We start from the raw sequence: 22758 nt of genomic DNA on the forward strand, positions 1-22758 counted from the left end.
AAAGGGGATCAGTACAGGGGCAGTTCAGGGCCATCCAAATCCACAAGGTCCATGCAAGGCTTGTGCCTTTGCTCCTGATGCCACAAGTCTCCATCAGCCCAGGTTTCCTCGTTGTCTGGGGAAAGGCAGTTCAGCTTGTGATTACAATAAGGTTGGGAGAAAACCAAGGGCTGGATCCTCTCTGTGTGCAGCGTTGTGACCTGCTGCGGCAGGCACTGGCTCCAGCTGGTCCAGCGGTCCCGTCTGCATTTGTTTCTCATGTCACTTCAGCAGGAAAAATTGAGCCCTATGGGAAAGTGACGGAAGGAAAATGTTCAGAGAAGACTGATTTCCAGGTTCGCCCTGTCTGGGACTGGAGCGCTCAGCCAGATCCCTTCCTCACTGAGAGCACAGGAAGCAAATATCATTTATTTAAAAGACAAATTTAAAATATTGTGTTGATGTGTTGTTCTGGACACTTCCCTCTGCTGGTAGCTGATACCTCCAAGCCCTGATAAGATTATTTCTCAGTGCAGCATATCCATTATCCTCAGCGCACTTTGATTTCTCCCAAATAGCCCATTTGCTTGTTTTGTTTTGTTTTATTCTCATAATCACTCTGCCATTTCTCATGGCCTGGATCTGCAAAGCAGGATGGACGCCTTGGTCCCTGATGAGGTATGTGGAGGATGTTCTTCATGTCCCTGAAGTCTCCAGTGGTTCTTCTCCATGGATGTGGCCATGCTCAGAAGATACCAGTTGCCTGGATTTGTACAACAGCCAGCCCAAACCCCATAGTTACAGTGGGAAGAAAGTTCTGAGATGCCACAGTCCATGGTATGAAGGGGAAACATCATGGATGTCTCAGTCTTATCGTGAGTCAAGCCCTTCCTGATGGCCCCATGAACTGCTGGATCCTCTGCACTAGCTGATATTCCTGTAGTGTCACTGTGCTGGATTTGGGGAGGGTCTTAGCTCTCCCAGTCCTCTTAGGCTACTTTGGAGGCGCAGGAACATCAGTGTTTCCAGACAGTCCTGACAGCCAGCACTTTCAAGGTATTTGAGTACTTTTAATCCTCACTTGTCCCTCAAACAGTGGCAGTCCCTCCAGCACAGCTTTTCTGCTCTTAGATAGTTTCCTGCTGGCTGAGACACTTGTGCCTGCCAGAGCTTCAGGAACCTCCTGTTTATCTTCCTGGAGAGCGTCTCTAGGTGCCAGGTCAAAGTTGGACCTCATGGTTGGATGCTGGCAGGATGGGCAGCACTCAGTGGGAATGCCAAAATGAAGGTAGAAGTCAGCCCAGGACACATGGGACACCAAGGACCAGGTCATAGAGTATGTTGGGATCTCTCTCCAACTTTGCTTGAGTCTTTCCTGCTGACTGCACACTCACTCTTCCCCATCTTCACACCCATCCCTCTTACCCACCTTTCCAGATTGCTTGCTTTTCAGAGGAGGTTTGTAAGCCCAGGTGAACTCTATGTGTGCTGAGCCATCTGAGGTCTAGCACATGCCGAGGCACTGCCAGGGTGATTTGTTACTGCCCCGTGCCCCTCATGGACCACCAGCCCACCCCCTGCTCTATTTCCCCGCCATGAGCTGGGCTGCCAGTGCCACCATGCTTTGAGGACAGCTCGGAGCCAAGTCCTACCATGCCCCACACCAGGAGGGTGCTGGCGGCTGGGAGAGCTGTGTTGCATTTGCCTGGTCACTGAAATCCTGCAAAGCAATGGGCCAAATCCCAGGAAGCAAGGAGGCTGTTTCTGGACACAGTTAAGCCGGCATGACATTTAGCTAATGCTCCTGCTTTCCTTGTCTACACCTGGTGTCTTGCTGGCTGTCCGACGGGCTGTCTTCTGAGGGAACCTCAGCTGTGAGCATGTTCTTGGAGCTCCTTGAGCGAGGAGGTGGATAAGCCGGTGGAGCACTTGCCTGCTTTCTGTGCAAGTGGAAGGCTGAGACTGCCAAGAGGTCCTATCCTCCCAGCGCTCTCCTGGCCTTGCTCTGCCCCGGTCATGAGCTCCAGAAGGCTCGTGGCAAGCAGAAAAGCAGTTTTTGCTCGTGGAGCAGAGCTCCACTTGGGTGAACTTCACATGAACTCATGAAGTTTCTTTGGCCGTTTTCTTTCCTAATGATGCAGGCAGGTCAGGAATGAGATGCTGTATCACACAGACCCAAGGCTGCCTTCCTCGTGAACCAGTGGGTTCACCTCATCCTTCTGCTGTACCATGGAGGAGGTATCTGCTGCCTCAGCAGCTGCTCCTCACCCAAGGTGGAAAACTCCAGCAGATGGATAGAGCTGTTCCTGGGCCACGCCGGGACCATGCTGCCATAATTGCTGCTCTTTCTGGTTTTGGGTGGGACGGTAGGCACCCCATTGCAGCACCAGGGCTTTAGTGACCTATTCAAGGTCACCCAGGTGGTCTGTGACAGAGGAAACCATGTTTTGTACTCAGGAATGACATTTGCTGGCTTCCACATCTGTGTTCATACTACATTGTTTGGCCTCTCACCAGAAAAACTGGGGGTAATGGAGGAAGAGAAACCTTCTGGGCTGAGGGCTTGTTGGCACACGGTGGATCAGAAGGTGTGACTGCAGCCTGAGCCAGCCCATGTCAACACAGGGGCCAAGGTGCGGCACCCCAGGCCAGCATGTGCTGGGACACAGTGGGCACCTAGAGGGGCTTTCCAGGTCCTTGGTCTTGAGGAGGCTGTAATGCAGCACACAACCAGGAGCAGCAGGGTGAGGAGCGTGGTGGGATGAGCCGGGTGTCTCAGGAGCATGAGGGCATCTCCACTCCCCAGGTGGTTTAGATCTGGCTCAAAGCTTCTGCTCACTGTGACCACGTGAACAGGAATCTCCCAAGGGCTCTGAGAGATCTCAGAGGTGCTGGCATCACAGTGGTCTCTTCTTGTCCCGTGCTGCCACCTCCCATCTCCAGGGCCATCTGTAGCCACTGGACCCTGCCACGCTTGCTCTTCTGTGCTGCAGTGAAGTCACCATCTGTCCTGCTGTGAAGGGGACAGGGATGAGAACAAGGGCACCTCTCCCTGAGGAGGGCACCTCTCGCCCAACACATTGGTTGTAGCCGAAGCAGCAGCCGCCTGTTGTTCAGACTGTAGTAAGGCTGTATAACACTTTCCAGCGGAAGTTCGTTTGCTTATACCTTTGCCAAACTTAACTGTTTGTGCTGAATTTTTCCGTGCTCACTCTGCCTCAGCCTGAACTTTCTCCTCTTTTTTTTTTTTTTTTAATTTTCCCAAGTTTCAGCAGAAGGTTGGGGAAAAATGGCAACTTTGCCAATATGTTTTTTTTTCTCACGTCTCTTTGTTTGAGAACTTCTGGTGCCTCCACGCTTTGGAAAAGAGACTTGAAATTTGGCAGGGTTGGTGCATTCCTGGTGGAAATCAAGACAGATTTGGTCAAATTGTTAGCCTCTGGAAAGCATGGTTGTGCATGCTTGGAAGAGCTCTTCAGAGGCAAGCTGCTGAAGTTCCTGTTTGCAAAGAGACTCTGGCCACTGCACCCACTGCTCTCCAGCTGCACCCAGCACCCCCATTCTCTAGGGGCACCCCCCTTGCTGACGTGAGTCCAGGACAGGAGCGGTGACTGCAAGGAGCCCACGCGGTGGGTTGGTCCTCCTCATTAGCAAGTCTCAAAGCACTTTACAAAAGACAACCTTGTCTTTATCTCCGTTTCCCGCACATAGGAACTGAGGCACTTGGTGTGGGCATCCCCTGCCTCTTGTTCTCAGTGGCAGAGCAAGGACCAGAGCTCAGGCTGGCTTGGGCAGTGTCTTGTCTCTAGATCAGGAGGAGCTGCTCAGTGAGAAGAGAGTGTTTTGCCATGCTCCCATGTCCTGTGAGAACTCGGGAAAGGGCATTTGCACCCCTGCCTTTCCCACGGGTGTACTAGCAGCACTGGTCAGATTGATGCATGGATGGATGAGTGTTTCCTGACCGTTAGAGGTTTGTCCCGGTGATTATTATGGATTTTAATGTTGCTCTTTTATATTAGGGTGGCAATCTTTTCTACTTGTTGTCCTGGGAACTCTGATAGTTCTTCCATAGGCTCTGTTATGCTCAGTGCGAGATTCTCCACCTGATATGTCAAAGCTTTCTGCAGCTAGAGGGAGAATAAAATGGCATGAGGTGGGAAAGCTCCAGTCCGATGGAGGCAGCAGGCAGAGCTTGGCTGAAAGGAGGCCTGGCTGGTGGGCAAGTCTTCCCATCCATTACAGGAGTGCTTGTGGGGCGTTTTCTAGCAAAATGGGAGAAAAAAAGAAGTTGGCTTATCCTCTTGGATCGCAGTCTTTGGACCCCAACTCCAGTGGAGATGCACGGAGGGAAGGTTGGCTCTGGCATACGTGAGCACTTTTGTAGCTGGGTGGCAGCAAACCAGCTCCTCTCGTGTTGCAGTGGGTGGTGCTGGCACAACACCAGCACCAGGGCTACGTGGTGGGGTTGGTCCCTCCTGTCAGAGGAGAAGACCCCAGTGGGTGCTGGGCAGGGAGCTGGTTGTGGAGCGAGCCGGGAGCAACTCCTGGTGTGCATCTGTGCTGAGCAGGGAGGCAGCCTGGGACATGCCACCGGGGGGTGGCTGTTCTTGGTAGCAGTGCCAGGGACACCCTGTGTGTAGCAGCCAGTGTGCCCAGTGCTGCTGGCTGGGTCCCGCTGGTTGCCTTCCAGCGGGAAAGGGGTTTTCTGACTCCAATAACATTTATCAGCTGGGCAGCAGCTCTGGAGCCGGGTGTGTGCGTTTGTCTGTTCTTCCATTGTGTTTTGGCTGTTGTCTCCTCCTCCCCACCAAGATCAATGTCTGTGGCCTGCCTTTTATAATCCCTTTGGGTGCAGCTCTGGAAGTCTTCAGCCAGCGGTGCTGGTTTCCATCCTGCAGCTTCAGCATGCTTGAGCAGCTTGATCCCTGACTAGCTGGATGGCTTGGGTAGGACGATGGACTGTTGGTGGGTTTCTACCAGAAGGGACATCCCAGCAAAGGGCTGAGGAGGTCCCCTGGAGGTCTGCAGAGCACTGGTGGGATGTAGTTGGCAGGGGATGGAGACCAGGCACAGGTATGGGCGAGTGAGCTCAGGTGACCTCCAGAAGTACTTCTTGGGCCAATTTTCTACAATTTCATGGTTTTGGAGAAGAGGTGGTTTCTGATGAAAGCCAGATCTCACTAGCGTATTCTTCCTGGTGGCACCAGGTGGCGCAGGAGGTTAAAGGATTTGTTTGTCATCCTTGCAGGTCTGGGTTCAAATTGATGGCTTCCCACTGCTGTGATGAGTCTGTAGGCCTCAGCCCCCATGACATGTGGCTGCGCTCCTGTGCCGGGGTGACCTGCAGCCCCAGGGCCATGCAGTGGGGATGCAGCTCCCAGGAGCCCTGTTTCCAGCAAAGTGAGGAGCTGAGCCAACGTCTGAACCATAACAGAGGGGGCCTGGGTGCATGGATGCTGCAGAACCTCACCATCCCTGAGTGGGGCACGGTGGTGTGGAGGAGCCTGTCTCAGGGTGGGGAGGGCCCCAGTGGGTCTCAGCAGGTGTGAGGAGGAGGCCGTGTGGGATGTTACCGTTGTCTGAGGCCATGCTGAAATGTAGAACATCCCTCCCAGACATGCTCAAGCCATCATAGCGGAAGAAAAGTTAGCGCTTCTTCCTGGCTTCTAGGGGGTCCCAGGCATTTCGCTGGGTGTGGGTACATGGTGGCAGCCCTCAGAGGAGCTGGGGCAATGCCATCCCAGTACCCATGGCCCCTTCTCCCATTGGGACAGTGCTCAGGTGCAGACACTGGCACTGCACAGGCTTGGGTTGCCACAGCAGCATCACCAGCAGCCTGTCCTGCTCCCATGCCAAGAAGTGGTGTCAGGACCCAAGTGAGGGGACAAGCTTAGATGAGTGTGTCCTTACACCCCTTCTCGCTCCTCACTGCATGGCAACCGGGCCCTGGCCACATGGCTGAGCATCCCCACACTGAGCATCCCCCTGCTGCTCCGGCTGGATCCAAGCTGGGGCCCTGCAACCCCATCGAGATATTTTTTTCCTCCCTCCTTTTGCCTTCAGTGATCTTTGAGACCAGGCGTCGTATGACTCAGCTTCTGCATTTGATACCCTCGAGAAGAGTTTGCACACATGCATCCGCAGCACAGAGCCGTGCTCGTTCCTGGCAGGCCAAGCTGGGATAGGATTTCTTCCTGAAAGAGGGGCAGTGAGTCCCTGCTGCTCATCCGCTTTTAATATGCGGAAGTCTGATTTAGCTGCGATGGTGCCAGCAGGTCGGAGGTGTTTTCCAGTGCACTGTTCACCTGTGCCAGCATCCGGGCTTGTGAGATCCTGGAAGGACGGGAGGAAGCTACATTGCAATGAAGAGCAAGTGCTCTGCTGGTGCTTCTGTGCTTTGGAACCCTGTCTGTCCTCCCGTCTCTACCTGCAAAGGTCCAGCTGGTTGTGGGTGCCAGAAGCATCAGGCACATTTTGGGTGCTGGGGCTGAACTGCTAGTTCTGGCAGTTGGCGTGGGGCATGGTCAGCAGAAGTTGACACCAACGTAGATCCTGTGAAGGGCAGTATGGGCACTGACCTTTAAGTCCTGTTAGTTTCTGCTGCCTGGTCCCTGTGAGCAGCTCGGGTCTGGAGACAGCCCCCAACTTGAGCAAGGAGCACCCAGCCAGCCCCTGGGGCTGAGCAACCCTGGCAGCAGTGCTGAGCTCCCTCTCTGGGGTGCTGAGTGAGCACAAGGTCACAGACCTTGCAGTGCAGAGGCTTGCAGGGGGCAGCAGCTTGCAACACGCAGTGGAATGTAGGGCGCTGGGGTTTGCAGAGGGCAGTGGTTTGCAGGACACAGGCATTTGCAGGACATGGGTTTACAGGACATGAGTTTGCAGCACGTGGGTTTGCAGGGCACAGGGATTTGCAGGGCACAGGCATTTGCAGGGTGCAGGGGTTTGTAGGGTACAGGGGTTTTCAGGGCACAGCAGTTTGCAGGGCGCAGCGGTTTGCAGGGTGTGGGAGTTCGCAGGACGCAGGGGTTTGCGGGGTGGTTGCAAGCCCCAGCCCAGGCACACTTGGCTCTCGGCACCGGAGGTCTGGCTCTGTCTGCCTCCTGCCTGCCAGCGGCTGGGTTTTAGGGTGGTCACAGGGCTGGCATTGCACCCAGTGCTGCTGTTGCTGCCGTGGGTACCTGGCACTGGAGTGGCCATGCAGGGCTTCCCCATCAGCTTCGGTCACAGCTCGGGGCAGCCCGTCCTGCTCAGTCCTGTCTCCATCAGGTTCCAGTTAAAACCAAATGCGTTCTCCAGCCTAAGCTGCACTGCCGTTCAAGCCCTTCCAAAAATGAAACAAATACCCACAGACTGCAATTCGAATTGCAGCTCAATTAGGGCTCGTTCCCAATGCGATCATAAAACCTCCAGTACGAAAACAAACAACCCAACCAAACCACATCCAAGCCTGACAGCATCCTCTGGAATGCCTTTAAAATAACAAGGGGGGCTGAGGAAGATGAAAGCGGTGTGGCCGGTGGGAAGAGGGCTCTTTGGCCCCGAGGGGCAGCCTGGAGGTGGGCTAGGCAGGTGTGGGGCAGGGCGCTTTTGGATGGGGACCGGTGTGGAAGTGATGGGTGTGATGGAGACAAGGTAGAAGGAGGACCGGTGCAGAAGTGATGGGTGTGATGATGATGGGGCAACTTGAGGTCTGCAGGGTAAAGGCTTAGGCTGGTTTCCCAGCAAGATTTAGTGGGGTGAGGAGGAGGAGGTTGCATAGGTGTTTGGGAACGTGGTGGTTCTGCTCTGAGCTGCTCCAATGGGTGTTTGAGCAGGACGGGGGCGGGGGGCACAGGGCCGGAGCAGGACCGCAGCGGATGGAATGTGTGTCCCGCGGAACCCTGGCTTGCACTGAGTCCAGCCAGGCTGGTGCCGTGGTTCGGGTTTCACGACGGACTTTAAACCCAGCCATATTTAGCGTGTGCTTCGCTAGCCTGTCAGGGAGGGGAAGCCGCAGCACAACTAATAAAAAAAGCCAAACAAAAACAATATAATTAAAGAGACTCAGCACTGTGTGTTCCCATAGCAAGAACATTTACCCTAGACTTCCTTGCTCAGATACTTAATGTCAAGCAGCAATTAAAGGCTGGCACTTGGGGGGAGTGCAGTGAGGAGGGTTTACCCTGGCTGGGGGGTGGGAACCCAGGACTGGGCACTGCTCCCAGTGACAGGTCTGCCATCCCCAGTGTCCATGCTGGTGAGGAGGGACTGGGGGCTTTTGGCAGCAGGAGTTGCGCCAGGGACAAGTGGTGCTGGTGATGAGAGGATGCTGCACCCTGAGCAGCGGCTCCCGAACCTCTCCAGGCAGGGACACCATCGGTCTGTAATGCCCATACCTGCTCAGCTCGGTCCCCTCAGAAATTTGGTAGCTCAAACCAGGAAAGCAGATTTTCTAGGTGTGAGCCTGCAGGCAGGGTGGGCCAGGAGCTCTGCTGGGGTAAATCCTCACGAGAGCAGTGAAACCAGCAGAGCTGGGCTGGGGTGCAGAGCTAACAGCCTGACGTGGATGTTGCTTCTCCCTTCCAGCATCTCCTTTCTGAGCTTGGTCCATGGATGGAGCCAGTGCGAGTCTCTGGCATTTTACATTTCCCCTCCCTCAAGTGGCACTGTCGGCATCATCTGTCTTGGCTAGAGAGCCAGCCATTGCGCACCGTCCCTCATCCCGGTCCCTGAGGAGAAGTGTCCCGTCCTGGCAATACTGTGTGAGGGGTGTGCGCAGACAGGGCAGGAGCTGCCCAAGAGAGATGCGTGTGTGCGAGCACAGCCAGGACAGTCCTGCTTTGTGACTACGGTGTGTGCGACAGCAGTCCTGACTGCGATGGCAGACTGTCATAGGGAACCGAGGAACTGAAAGTCTGATTTGGGTCATATCTTAACAGGAGTTGAGCCACAGGCTCCTTCTGTGCTCATTTAAAACACATTATTGGGATTCTTAATTAAAAAAAAAAAAAGCATTATTGTGTTCCAGCAGAATTTGCTGGAGCGTCTCTGCTCCCTTCCTCCCCAAAAAATACTGCTCAGCCTGCAGAAAAGCGGTGTTTTATGGGAGGCTTTCGCAGACTCAACAAGTGATCTACTTGGTTGGCTCTCAACCTCTCTTGGAGTTCTGAAGACTCTATCTCTCCCAAATTCAGAGCCTGCGATTTAGGAGGGAGGTGCCCAGGGGATGAGTTGTGTGGGCAGATTCTTCCCTGCTGTGTGACACCATGGGGACATGGCCATGTCTCGGGAGGACACTGCCAACATGCCCGCCAGCCACGTGATGTGGGACATTGCGTGTCCAGCCCACATCCTTCCCTGCTGCCATGACCCCTGCGCGAGGGTTCCCCAAGGAATGCAAAAGCCTCCTGATTCAGGGAACAGCCTGGACAGCAAGGTGTGATGCTGAACCCCTCTTGCTCTCACAGGGGAATCCTCTGCTTCTTCCCCTGCAGAGCTGCAGGGCGCTGAACGCTGGCGGGATGTTGCAGATCTTGCCCATGATATGTTGTTCTCCTCAGCTTATTTAGGTACTGAGCTGCTGGGAGTCAGCTCTCAAATCCAGTGCCGTGCCACAATGCGGTGGGCTGTGTGGCCATGGGGCCTGCTCTCTGCTGGCTTGGGTCCCAAGCTCCTCAAGAAGCACCTACATGCACTGCTGTATGCCTGATTTGGAGATGACAGAGGCCCCGTGCAGCCACACCAACATTGCCAAACTGGTGCCTGATACATGGGAGACTGCACCGACCTGGGTGCTGTGCAGCATCTCCTGGCCTTGCACGGTGCTGAGCTCCTCTGAGCATTGGGCTAATAGTGCTGGGCTTCTGGAGCTCCAACAAAAATGTACTGGCAGGAGCAGGATCTATATAAGTAAGTTGTTATTGCTAAACAAAAGAGGCATGCTCTTTTCGGCTCCATTCAAAACAAAACCCAGTGGGTTTGCCAAATGGGGAAAAAAGAGAAAATATGTAGGAAACAAACAAACAATGCCTTGGATCTGGTTTGGTCCCTTTTCCTGGACCCAGGTTTCAATAAGCAAGTGCATTTTCCAGGCACACAGATGTTTCCACGGAGCAGGAGTGTTTTGCTCCATCTTTGTATGGCCAGGTCACCACACCATATTTAAATACCTTCAAGGTACATCCATCTCAGGATGGGTAGCTGGTGTGCAGGCTGCTCCTGTGAGTCCTGCTGCCTTACAGGGATGCTAAGCACAGTATTTTGTCCTAGTTCTGAGTGTGCCTTTTGGTGGGTTATGAAATTCCACTCTTTTGGAAGGGCTTCCCTACTCATGCTCCATTTTGGATCCAGTCTCTATTTCCCCAGTCCTGAAGAATGGCTTATACTCAGGCAGAAAGTGTGGAAAATGTGAATGCATCAGCAGCTCCTCTTGGTGCTGGACACTGTGCTTCTGGTTCCTGTCCCCATGAGCTGAAAGGAGCTGCTGGGCATATTAGGAGCTCAAGTGGACTTCAGCCAGGGAATATTTGGTGTCCAAGCATTTGCGGCCATAACATGTGATTCCCTGCAAGCGCCAAGGGCAAGCGTGACTGAGTGTGTTCCAATGAGGAAAGACCCCTTGCACTCAGATTTCTTTGGAAACAGCCTCTATGTCAGTCTTGCTGGCTGAGCTCTTGATGCACACTCCGAGTTTAGGATGAGGTTGGATGGGTTGGGTTGGGCTTGACTCTCCCCAATAACTGTTTCTTAGGCTTCACCTGTCCTTTGCCTGTTTATTTTCTGGATAACCCTGTGACTGAATTGAGCTGAGGTTCAGGAAAGCATCCCTGGTGCTAATGTACCACTGAGAGCTGTGGTGCCACGAGGCTACAACGGTCTCTGCAAGGACCCAGTCCTTCTCCTCCCCCCCACTCCAAACCTAGTCCTTTCAAAATATTAACACCTTTCATCCTCCATCCCTCGGGCTCCCTTCTTCTCATGCACAGAGCCCTGTGCCTTCGCTCTCTGCTGCATTAGGCTGCAGACGGTGGGGAGCAGCGTCCCAAAGCGACAGCCACCCACGCCAACCCTGAGGACGATGGCACTGAGCTCATGTCTGCTGCAGCGGGCTGGAGTCTGCCCCCGTGTGCTCATCCTTTCCACAGTCGATGTGGGGGGTGGCAGGGACCGGGCAGCCTCAGTTTTTGGCTGGAAGGCCATTGCCACCAGCAGTAGCGTTGCTGGCACATGAGCGTTTTCACAGCCCAGGCTCCCACTGGTGGGAGGAATCATGGGGTGGCCACCATAGAATCACAGAATGGTTTGGGTTGGAAGGGACCTTCAAAGCTCATCCAGTCCAACCCCTGCCGTGAGCAGGGACAACTTTACCCAGATCAGGTTGCTCAGAGCCCCGTTCAGCCCGGTCTGGGATGTCTCCAGGGATGGGGCATCCACCACCTCTCTAGACAACATGGGCCAGGCTCTCACCACCCTCAGTGCAAAATATTTCTTCCTCATGTCTAACCTGAATCTCTCATCTTTTCGTTTAAAACCGTTACCCCTTGTCCTATCACAGCAGGCCCTGCTGAAAAGTCTGTCCACATCTTTCTTATCAGCCCCTTTTAAGTACTGAATGACCACAATCAGGTCTCCCAAGACCTTCTCTTATTCAGGCTGAACAACCCCAACTCTCTCAGCCTGTCCTCACAGGTGTTCCATCCCTCTGATTTTTTTTGTGGCTCATGATCCCCAGCAGCCACATCTGGTGCCCTCCAGGCAGGACAGTAATTGCCTGTCTGGGTACCACCAGCCTCTATCCTGGAGACAGGACCATGTAGTGGCAGAGGACACAGTGCCCTGGGGGTTGCACATCTGGTGCTGTGGGTGCCCGGTGTGGGTTGTCCCCAGGGGTGCTTGGGGAAGGACAGCTGGGTCCTGCTGGGCTCAGCATGGGCAGAGCTCCTGCCAGCCAGGCCGAGTCAGGGCTCTGCTGGCGGGACAGGGCTGCCCTGCCTGACATGGACTGGTTCTCTGCTGGAGGCTCGGAGAGGCTACGCCCTTAAACAAAATGCTCTTAAAATAATATAATTACAACAATTATTAACACTGTTTATTAGGCCAAGATCTGCAGCTTTGGAAACATTAAAACCCAGAATATGCAGAAACCACAATGTTATAAACTACCCAGTAGATTTGCTTGTGTTCATTGCAGAAGGAGGGATAAAATGAGTTGACATGCACATCCATCTTCATGTGCTTTAAAAAAAATCCTCATTGCATTGGTTTCATGAGACGGATCTGGCCAGCCCTAGCATATCCTTTAGCAAAACCTCAGCCTTCCCCATGAAGTTTGCTGGTACATGGACTAAAGGCATTGCAGACCTGATGTCTGCACCAGCTCCCTGATGGTTACGAACACATCCCACAACCAGAAAGCTGAACTGCTGGGGCAGACAAAGCACCCATCCCAGCTGCAGGGTTTGCAGTAGGTAGGTAAATAATTAGCAACAAGAACTGATTGTGATCAAGATAAGTTTAGTTCAGCTGCACTGAGACTATAAAGGCAGAGGAGGTGGGATCTCATCCTACCACCTCCCCACAGAATGGGGCATTGCCATCAGGATGAGCTGGTGCTGGTCGGTCATACCCTGAGGACATGACACGTGTGGGTGTTGTTTGCAGCTATCAGTTGCTCCATTGCACAGTTTAGCTCTAGATAAATCAGGACTATTTCACTGAGTCCATATGACTCATAACCACAGGGCAGGAAACTCTTTTATCTTTGGGGCAGCCGGTTTAATATAGATAGATGTTCACTCCTGAGCTCTGAATAATTTCCGTCTATTTACTTCTCATTAAAAGCAGATCAGATGAGGGAAAATAGTGAGAAATTTCTGTGTTGCCTCTGTTTCTACCATCTCTGAGGGAACTTCCTCCAGATTGTGGAGTCTGCCTGTACTGGGTTCTTTGCTGTGAATTTTAATTGGCAGAAAAAAGTGCTTTTCCTCCAATGCACCACTCCTTTTTTTAAGCCTTGATTCTGCAGACATGGATGGTGCAGGGATCTGTTAAAACAGGGTCTAACTCAGCTTCTGGAGAGGTACTTTTGGGGTCTTCCTTCCTTTCCTAATATGGGAGAGCATTGTTGCCTCCTTGGATGCAGGGGAACCAGAGAGGAATTGGGCACCTCATTGAGCCTGCTCGAAGAGCTGTGTTCACCTCTGAGCAGCAGATGGAGGTGGGAGAGAGTGAGCTTTGGGCAGCAGGGAACTCTTATACACAAGAGAAAAGGCAAGGTTTTGCTGAAAAGTCTCATGAGTCAGTTATTTCACTTTCCTAAGTATGTCAGATAGCGTTTTGCTTCTTGGGCTTGGTCCATGGGTCAGGACCTGCCTTCCTGGTTGCCTCTTCCTGCCAGAGCACCCTGTCTGCACATGGGTGGCTTTTCTCTCTTCATTTCTGTCTACTGGTAACAGCAGAACTTTGTGATGCTTTTCTGCTCCTTTGGTGTCTGGGGTCTTGTACTTGCCATCTGTAGAGGCTTGTCTGTGCCGTGTGTGGAGCTTCCAGCACTGGCTGTGCCAGAAGCTGCTCCATGTCCATGGTGAAACGTGATGTGCTTATGCTGCCATGGCTGTGAGCTGAGTATCTGCATCCAGAGCCAGGTAGGTCCCAGTGAGCCCAGGGCTGGTTCTCTAACCTGTCCCCGCCTTCTGCAGGTCTGTTCCTTACATGGTGCAGAGCTACTCCTCTTCCTCCTCACCAGAACCAGCAGGACCTCTGCATGGTTCCTGAGGGGTGTCTTGCCACCTGAAGCTTATGGGGTTGATATTCTCCATCTGTTTGGTCTGTAAAGCCCTACCTACAGATAACACCCATCCCTGGAGGAATCCAAGGCAGTAACTCAACACTGCAGCTTGGTCCATGCTCGAGACCTCCAAATCTGTAGGTTGAAGCTAATGAGATGAGTGATTGGCAGAAGCCAAGCTCCCCATAATTTTCCGCTTTCAAATATCACAGTAATAAAAGGTAAAATCATTGAAGGACTCCTGCAGCCCACTGTGCCTGATCTGAAGTCAGGACGATGAAGAGCATGTAGCGAGGTTGTTATTAATATCCTGCATCCTGATTATGGCTTTATAAACATCATCATCACAGGCACAGCTTCATGGTCATATTTTGGCATGACCTTCTAGACAACTGTCATGCTTTTTATCGCATTTACCCCTTGCTTGATATTTAAGCAATAAAGTGATATGGGGAAGACCTTGCCCCTAAATATCTGACCTTATACACAGGGGTATGAGGTCAAAACTGAGAGAAACTGTGTTAAGTGTAGTTGTGCTAAATGCTCTTTAGACCTGATGCTCCTTGTCTGGGAACGATGCCATGGGCTATGGCAAGAGGGGGATCAAATGTTTGACGCCAGTGAAAACCCTCCATGCTGTCAGGGATGACTCATGGGCAGCAGCCCCATGCAGCAGCAAGGTCACGCTCGCACTGAAACCGGGGACTTTGCCCTGTGGGGACATGAGGGTCCTGGCTGCAGGGAGAGGGGCAGCTCCCCTTCTGTGAAGCCAGGAAAAGATGCCAGCTTTCCTAGTGACTTGCATGTATTTCTCATGGCTGTTTAAAGCAGAAATCAAAATCAGGGTGGAGAAAAGATTTTGTGGCTTCATTGGTGTGGATGGAGACGATGAGGAGCAGCTGTGGAGCCTGGGTCTGCTGATGAGCTGGAGACAAGGGGTCACTGGTCCCCACTGGGACCTGATCTTGTCTCAGTGCCATTAGAAGTGGCTCCTTGTCCATTCCCTGCTCTCACTTTGTTTTCGGAGGGTACCCTTTGCTGGAATAAAGACCCCAAGGAGAGTCATGTACCAAAGAGGGCTGAGGGATGGCCATAAGTACAGAAGGGTTCCTGCTAGAAGGATGGATGTAGAGAGACTATGCATGGCTGTTCCAAGCCAGCTGCATGATGGGCAGCACTCATCCAGTGCAGGGCTGGGGTCTGCGGCCCCCTCTGCTGAGGGGGTGTTAGCAACCTCGGATGGGGCAGCTCATCTCTGTAGGAGCTGGGTGGCAGAGACTGGAGTAAGGAGAGGTTTTCCTGGTGTGATGGATGGTGACCAGTTGCAGAACTGAGCATCCTGAAGTTGGTTTTGGCATCCTGGCTCAAGGACAGTGTGGGGTCAGACTGGTACTTGGGTCTAGAAGGAAATTTCTCACCCACAGGGTTCATATGAGCCCCTGGGCAACCCCACAGGAGTAGTGGTGTAGCAGTGATGGGAAGCGGGAACAACTGACCTCAGCTGGGAACAGATAAGGGTGTTGCTGGCACCAGCAGCTGCCTTGCAGCACTTGCGTCAGTGCTGCTCTGGCTCTCCTGGGTCGTGCCTCCGTCCCAACGCTGCAGAGGTGCCTTATTTCCTCACACCTCCTTGCCCTTTCTCAGGTCATCCTCGCCTAAAATGACACAGCAGATGCGGGACTTGCAGCTGGCACAGGCCAGGAAGCCACCGGGCCCTTCCTCACCAAACGCGGCCAAGAGGCTCTACCGAAACCTGTCGGGGAAATTCCGCGTCAACTACACGTCCTTCGATGAGGGCAGCCTGGCAGGAAGGGGCGAGAAGGAGAAGCTCCGCAAGTCCTACCTGGTCAGTGCACCCTGGTGACATCCAGTGCCACCACAGCTGGAAAGATGGGAATGGAGGGTCCGTGCGTGGGTGATGCTGATGCCTGGGTGGAAGCTACCCTGGAGCAGGTTCAGCTGGAGCTGATCCTAGTGTTTGCTCAGCATCCTCTATCTGTCTGCGAGGAACTAATGCTCCTGAGCCTCTGGGACCAGGGCAGCCCCCTGTTTTGGATTAATGGGATGCTAGTGAAGGGCTGAGGGTGTTGGGTGGGCTGGAGGACGGTGCTCCATGCTCAGCTGACCTGCATCTCTCCTTCTGTCCAGTTCCAGAGCAATGCTGCCCTCTTTGAGGCCGTGGAGCTGCAGGACCTAGACAGGGTCCAGGAGCTGCTGAAGCAGTACAGCCCCGAGGAACTGGACCTCAACACCCCCAACAGTGAGGGGCTGCTGCCGCTGGACATCGCCATCATGACCAACAATGCTCCCATCGCCAAGGCCCTGCTGCAGGCCGGAGCAAAGGAGAGCCCACACTGTGAGTTGGTGTGGGGGAACCCATCACCTGGGTCTCCAGCCTGGTGGAACGGGGCATCCCAGGCAGCGGGGTCCTGGTGGGGAGGCGTTCACTGGCCTCTGCGTAGCTGGTGCAGGCTGTAGCGGGGGCTCGAGTGGAGCCCAGGAGCAGGATGTAGAGGGGAGGATGGGGTATCGGTGTGAAGACTTGGTGCCAGCAGAGCCTGGGCTTGCCCTAACCACCTTCTCTTCCCTCCCGGTACCCACGGCCGTGCCCACCCACCCCACAGTTGTGAGCCTGGAGAGCCGCTCACTGCACCTCTCCACGCTGGTGCGGGAAGCGGAGCAGCGTGTCAACGAGCTGACGGCACAGGTGGTGAACGAGGCACCCAACACCGACTGCTCCGAGAAGGAGAAGCAGCTCAGGGCCTGGGAGTGGCGATACCGGCTGTACAAGCGCATGAAGGCGGGGTTTGAGCATGCCCGTGAGTGCCCACAGGAGGACTGGGGGGCCAGGGGACAACCCCCATGCTGGAGGAAGGAGTGGGGTGGTGTGTGGTCCAGGCACCAGTGCCTGCCAGAGAATCTCTGCACCCTATAACCAGGGCTTGCTGTGTGGATGCAGAGGGTGTGAGTGCTCTGAGGACATGTCCCTGGGTGTTGGGGGAAGCCCAGGAGGGACACTGAGGGGTTCAGAGTGACCATCCTCACCGTAGTGGTCCCTGTGCTTTCTGTCCCCAGGAGTGCCAGATGCCCCCACCAATGTCCACCTCTCTGTGGCCAGCAGTTCCTCGGTGCAGGTGACCTTCTGGGAGCCTCTGAACGTCAACTCTGCTGTTGTCACCAAGTACAAAGGTATGGACTGGGGTCCCCACACCAGTATAGGGGACATGCATACATTCCAAGCACCTCAGGTGTGCCAGGAGGATGCTCTGGGATGCTCACCCTAGGCATGCCGTGCCAGTGGACCAGAGGTATTGGCAGTGCTGCCAAGCCCCTGTCAAGCCACATTTGTGCTCGAGTGCAGGAGGAGCCAGGGCTGCACGCTGCTGGACAGCTCAGCCACCACCCAAATGCTCTGAGCTGGACCAAACCACCATCTTGCACCAAGGCAAAACTCAAGGTGCAACTTGTTTGGTGCCCCTTCACCCTGCACACTGCAGAGCCATTGCTGTCCTGCCGCTTCTGTGCCCCTCACCCTCTTAAACCAGATATTTTTGGCTTCTGGGACAATTTTCTCTGTCCTCAGCTCTTGACCCATAATTTGAGTGTCTGACCCTGTCTGACATGGCTCGGTGAGGAGGAGGACCACAGCTCCATGTTCTGCTCCTCCTCTCTCCTGCCTTCACTCCGCTGCTTCCAGCTGCTGTGCTGCCCACAGTCCCTGTGCAGCTTCTGGCCCTGACACACTGCAGCCAGCCCTGCTGACCTGTCCCTGCTCCAGGGCCATGCAGCACCTTGGGGTCTCTCTCCTTTCAGTGGAGTGGAGCTGCTCCCCCACCTTCTCGCCGCTACTTGGGGAAGCTGTGATCGACAAGCTGAAGAACCTGCACTTCACCATCCGGGGACTGGTGTCGGTGAGCTCTTGGGGCACCTCAAGGGGGTTCAGGCTGTTGAGGGGAGAGTCCGCAGCCAGGAAAAGCCACTGGCTATGGTACAGCCCATGGGGTCCTTCCCTGGAGGGGATGTGGCATCATTTCAAGCAGGAGGAATAAGATTGTGTCACGGTGGCATTCAGCACAGCCCATGGACAGAACCAAGAGCCTTGGGCCAGAAGAGTCATCTGACTGTCCCTGCACAGTCATGGCCGCCCTGACAATGGGGAAACCCCCACACAGGGTGCCGGGGGACTCCCGGGTGAAAGGCAGAATGAGCCCATTCATCGAGCGCCTGATTTATCCTCTGTCCCCGCCACTCTCATCTCCACCCATGCTCCTCCTGGGCAATAAATCAGTGGCTCCTTCCTCTGCCACCTGCACAGATCAACCCCCCACACCAGCCTCGTCGCTCACTGGAGAGGGGGAAACCAGCCCTGTCTCCATCTGCGGGAGCTCAACAAGGTCACGAGCTGGTTGAGGCTGGGACTCCCTGCTGTTTTATCTTCCTGAGAACCTCAGGGGCCAGGCTGCCTGTCAGCTGTCCCCTCCCCAAGGGCTGCTGTCCTGTCACTGGCACGTATTGGACCAGCATGATGGAGACAGGGTGGGATGGGGACCGCGACAGGACGGAGTCAAGGCTGGGAACACAGGGAGATGCTGGAATGGATGGGGTTGCCCTTATCAGGGAGGTTCAGCACTGAAGCTCCAGGGCAGGCAGGGATTGCTGGCTTGAGCAGTAGGAAATCCCTCGATGTGGTTGGAGGGACTTAACCAAGGCAGTGATGGCGGGGGTAGGAGAGCTGCCCTGGTGCGTGGCAGGACGGTACTCAAGCAGAGCCCAGAGCAGCGCTGCTGCAAGAAGCTGGCCTGAGCCCATCCATCATGCTTTCAGAACTGCTTTGCAGACTCCTCTCTGCCTTCATGAGTGCCTGGACGCCTTGAAACATCCAGCAGCTTGACTGAGCTTTAATCAGAGGCCTTTAATTACTGTCACCATGCCACAAGCTCCCGCTCTCCAGGGGCTGGATCCTTGCATGTCCTAGCAGAAAGGCAGCTCCCTGACCCTCCAGGCTGTGGAAGCCCCATGTCTTTGAGGCCAGAGCATCTCCTGGCAAGGGACATTTGCAATGTCCTGTCTTTCCTCTGCCTCCCCCAAAACCAGTCACTCAGGCTGTGGGGATTCTCTAGTGTCCAACAACAAGAGCTTTGTACAGCTGGGGGAGGTCAGAGCCAGTGACCCATGGTGCGGGCTCCCAGTTTAGTACTCCTTGTGGTCTACTGGTGTACCGGGCTGAAGGGGATCCTTCTTCCCTCACACACTGAGCCAGAAGAGGTGCTGGAATGCTGAGTGTGGCTTCCCTCCTCACAGGGCACAGCTTACTACGTCCGGGTGTCTGCCTACAACATGAAGGGCTGGGGTCCCCCGCAAGCTTCCATGCCCCCATCTGCCATCCCTTCCAGTAAGTACCACTGGGAATGCCCACAGGAGCCAGCACCAGCTGTGGGATGGTTTGGGGGAAGGCTGGGTTGGGGTATAGTGGACATGGGAGCAGAGGCAGCATTTGGAGTCTTGGGCCAAGCAGGGAGACTGTGCCTGGGGATCTGGGATGCTGCCTCCAGCTGATAGAAGCTTTGCCAAATACTAATTTTTCAACCTGAAATTGTTCTGGCTGCCTGGTGAAGGCTGAGCCATTTTAGGCCACCTGGATCAGCTTGTCCTAAGGAGGGAGCTAGGAGAAGAGGATGTTTTGCTTTCTCAGTTAAAAGGAAAATAATGTAGCCATCTCCACCATAGGAAGGAAAGACACCACTGATATTTTCAGCAGAGGTTTGCAATTTAGTGCAGGGCACATTTTGGGTCAGTCCTTACCACCTGAGTGACATCTGCCCCACAGTGGCCAAGCTTGAGCGATACCACAGACGGCATGTGCTGAGGGGAGACAAGGTGAGGTGTCCCACCTCAGTCCCTGGAGATGCTGCCCAGGACTCAGAGCTGTCCTGGTCCCGGGTGGCAACAGGCTCCCTGTGCCACCACATGCTCTTACCCAGCCCTGGGAGCCTGTGTTCCCTGGCACTGAGCTGTGATGGGGGTCATGAGCCCCACCAGAGACCAGCTGTAGGCTGTCAGCACTAACCTCCTCACGCTGGCACTGGGGCAAGCAGGAGGGAAAAGCCACGCAGTTCCACACAAGGCACCTCAGGGTGCTGGGAGAGACAGACCAGGAGGGCTCAATGGGAAGGAGCAGCCCCAAAGGGTGAAGTTCAGAGCTGAAGGGGCTCCAAGGTGGCCTCTGCCCCTCACCACCAGTCCTGAGACCTGGAGCAGCTGAGCCCATCCCAAGGAGACAGCAGCAGGGCAGTGGGCGCCTGGCATAGCTTGAGCTGCAGATACACAAGCACTGTAGCACTGATAGGGAAAACACAAAAATACAGAGTGTTTTAAAAAGATGGACCCAATTTACCCAATATACTGCTTTGACATTGGGTCCATCTTTTTAAAACACCCTGTATATCTGTGTGTATATGAATGCGTAGAGCAAGCCCACCCATGCAAGACATTGCCCTGGCTTTACCCTCTCCTGGCAGTGGGTGTCTGTCAGGTTTGCACCCACTTTAAATCCCCTTTGCTGTCCTGCACGGGTCACATTCCTCATCCATGCAGCATCGATACAGACTATGGCTGAAGTGAATCAGACGTGAGTGGGTTTTATTTATTTTTATCCGCATTAATATTTCTCCCTTCAATAAAGATCCCACTCTGGCCCAGCAGAATATAGTCAGGCACCTCCCTGGGTGTTTTTAAAGCTCCTAAAAATAGTGACAAGCCCCAGCCAAAGTTAACAGAGCTGATCTTTCCATGGAAAACAGCAGCAGGCAGGACATAGGAGGTGTTAAAAGCAATTAATGTAAAGCTAACGTAGAAGCACTGGCGGGTCACCGGCCCCACTCTTGGTCCTGCTGCTGTCTCGCACTCAGTGGAGCTGGCAGGAACTTATTTATGTGTTTGCCGAGGTGAGCCCAGCTCTCGGCACTCACTTGGAGAAAGGTGCAGCTCCAGGGAAGACCTGGAGGAAGACACTGGAAAGAATTTTATTACTTTAAGACCAATGAAGTGTGGCAGCAACAGACAGGACCTTGTTCTTTCCCTATGCCAAGTTTTTGCTGTGCCATGGGGTGGCTGGTGCCCATGGGCTGCTGTGCAGAGCTGGGATCCTCCTGGGTAGAGAGGTGCAAAACTGAGGATCTCCCAAAGCCCAGCCCACCCAGAGGAGCCTGGCAGAACTGCTACTCTGCTATGCTATGCCTGTGGGACACCGAGGAGGTGCCAGGAGGTGATGTGCTGTGTGGAGGAGGGGACAGGAACCCCTCTTTCCCCCCAGGACAAGGGGTGCTGAGGGTGATGCTGCTCTGTCCTCTGCAGACTGGCGGGAGTATGATGGTCGGGCCCCACGACGAAGGGGACAAGCTGAAGCTCTGGACCATCTGCTGGGCCAGGTGAAGACTGTGCACCAGCACTGCGTTTGCCATGGTGAGTGCTTGGCATGGCACTGTGGGGAGGCTGGGGTGGGGGATCCAGCCAGGACCCCCAGGGTTGTGGCATAGTCCAGGGGCTGTGGTGGCATCAGGAGTAGATCTGTCCCATGGATGAGCATAGCAGGGAGACAGCTGAGGCAGTGGAGACCTTGGCAGAGCCTTCCCAGCAGGTTGGTATGCCGTGCCACAGGCTGCCGGCATGGCCCTTCATCTGCTGCAGCATCTTCTGCTCTCTGCTCCCCAGAGCCCTGCAAGAACCAGCCCCAGAGCAGGAAGCACTCAGTCTCCAAGAGCCTCAAGCACCTCTTCCACCCTGGCAGCAAGTTTCTCAAGACACTGAAGCGGTAAGAGGCTAGTGCGTGGGTGGTAGAGAGCCTGACTCCTAGCAGGGACACAGGGCTGCCCACCCTGGGCACAGCCAGGAGCTGCAGGCACAAGCCAAGGGCTGGGGGTACTCAGAGGCTGATCCTTGCATGGACTGACCTAGTGCTGTGAGTGAAGATGAGTCTAGCTGCCCAGAAATCACACATTTCTCCTTGATGTTTCCATCCAGACTGGCCAATCTGCACCTGTACCCAAATCTCTGCACCATCTCTGAGCATCACCCGACACCCCACCACCCTCCCACAACCCACTTTCATGCTTGGCCTCCAAGTCCCACAGCATGTCTCCTGCAGACACCTGGCCCCATTGCGCTCCCTGGCACTGTCTGGAGAATCGGACATGGCATCAGCCGTGGCATCAGCCAGGCTTGCCTTGCTGGCAGCATTAGATTCCTGCTCCACAGGCTGTTGGAGGAGCTGAGACCTGGGGCAGCGCACCTCCTCTGCCCTTGGGAGAGAGACCCTTTGGGAGATGAAGCTGGCAGCCGGGGCTGACGCTGAAGTCTGTCTTCCCTCCCATGCAGGGGCCTCTACCTGACAGCCATCTTCTACAAGGACGACAACATCCTGGTGACCCACGAAGACCAGATCCCCGTGGTGGAGATCGATGACACCTACTCCTGCTTGCTCATGCAGGATTTTCTCTGGTTCACCAAGGTGGGTGGCCCAGGGACCCTGTATGCAACATCTTGCAGCTCTAGCATTGCCTCTAGGAGCACCGCTGTGCCGCTGCCCTCATGCACTCGTGAAACAGAGCAATGTCGAGAGATGTCACAGCCTGGGAGTGCCGGAGTGAGCCAAGCGGGCATCATGCACCACTGCTGCCTTCAGCTGACGGCAGCTCCCCCGAGGTTCTGGGACTCGGCAGCGCAGGCAGCACACAAGCTTTCTGCTCACCAGGGTTCAGCAAGGACCAAGAAACCACTTGTCTCTCCGCAGGGATACCAGGAGCTTCTTGGCTATGTTAACTACTTCGCTGCAGCATCCTGCCACAGCAGCTCTGTCTCTCTTATACAGAGCAGAACGTGCAGGGTGCTGCTACCTTGTCCTCTCCTGTGAGGAGGTTTAGTGAAAGGGGAGGTGGGCAGCTCAGGGTCAAAATCTTTTGCTTGATGGTCCTTATCTACTGAGGGAGAAGGCTGTCTTCTCCTTCCTTCTTTTGGCT

At 54.5% G+C, this 22758-nt stretch overlaps 1 protein-coding gene across 13 annotated transcripts in view; it reads left to right on the forward strand.

The window, feature by feature from the left end:
• LOC136108889 (ankyrin repeat and fibronectin type-III domain-containing protein 1-like) overlaps positions 1 to 22758 on the forward strand; it is a 223922-nt gene that overhangs the window by 193104 nt on the left and 8060 nt on the right. For all 13 annotated transcript variants that reach the window (XM_071815076.1, XM_071815075.1, XM_071815078.1 and 10 more), the window contains 9 exons: positions 15389 to 15590; positions 15893 to 16100; positions 16369 to 16563; positions 16820 to 16933; positions 17558 to 17655; positions 19046 to 19136; positions 21098 to 21205; positions 21455 to 21554; positions 22118 to 22250. In XM_071815076.1, the coding sequence (XP_071671177.1) occupies positions 15389 to 15590; positions 15893 to 16100; positions 16369 to 16563; positions 16820 to 16933; positions 17558 to 17655; positions 19046 to 19136; positions 21098 to 21205; positions 21455 to 21554; positions 22118 to 22250 (1249 nt within the window). The remainder of the gene's footprint in view (positions 1 to 15388; positions 15591 to 15892; positions 16101 to 16368; positions 16564 to 16819; positions 16934 to 17557; positions 17656 to 19045; positions 19137 to 21097; positions 21206 to 21454; positions 21555 to 22117; positions 22251 to 22758) is intronic.

Source organism: Patagioenas fasciata, chromosome 15 (assembly GCF_037038585.1).
Source record: "Patagioenas fasciata isolate bPatFas1 chromosome 15, bPatFas1.hap1, whole genome shotgun sequence".
Classification (NCBI taxonomy): domain Eukaryota; kingdom Metazoa; phylum Chordata; class Aves; order Columbiformes; family Columbidae; genus Patagioenas; species Patagioenas fasciata.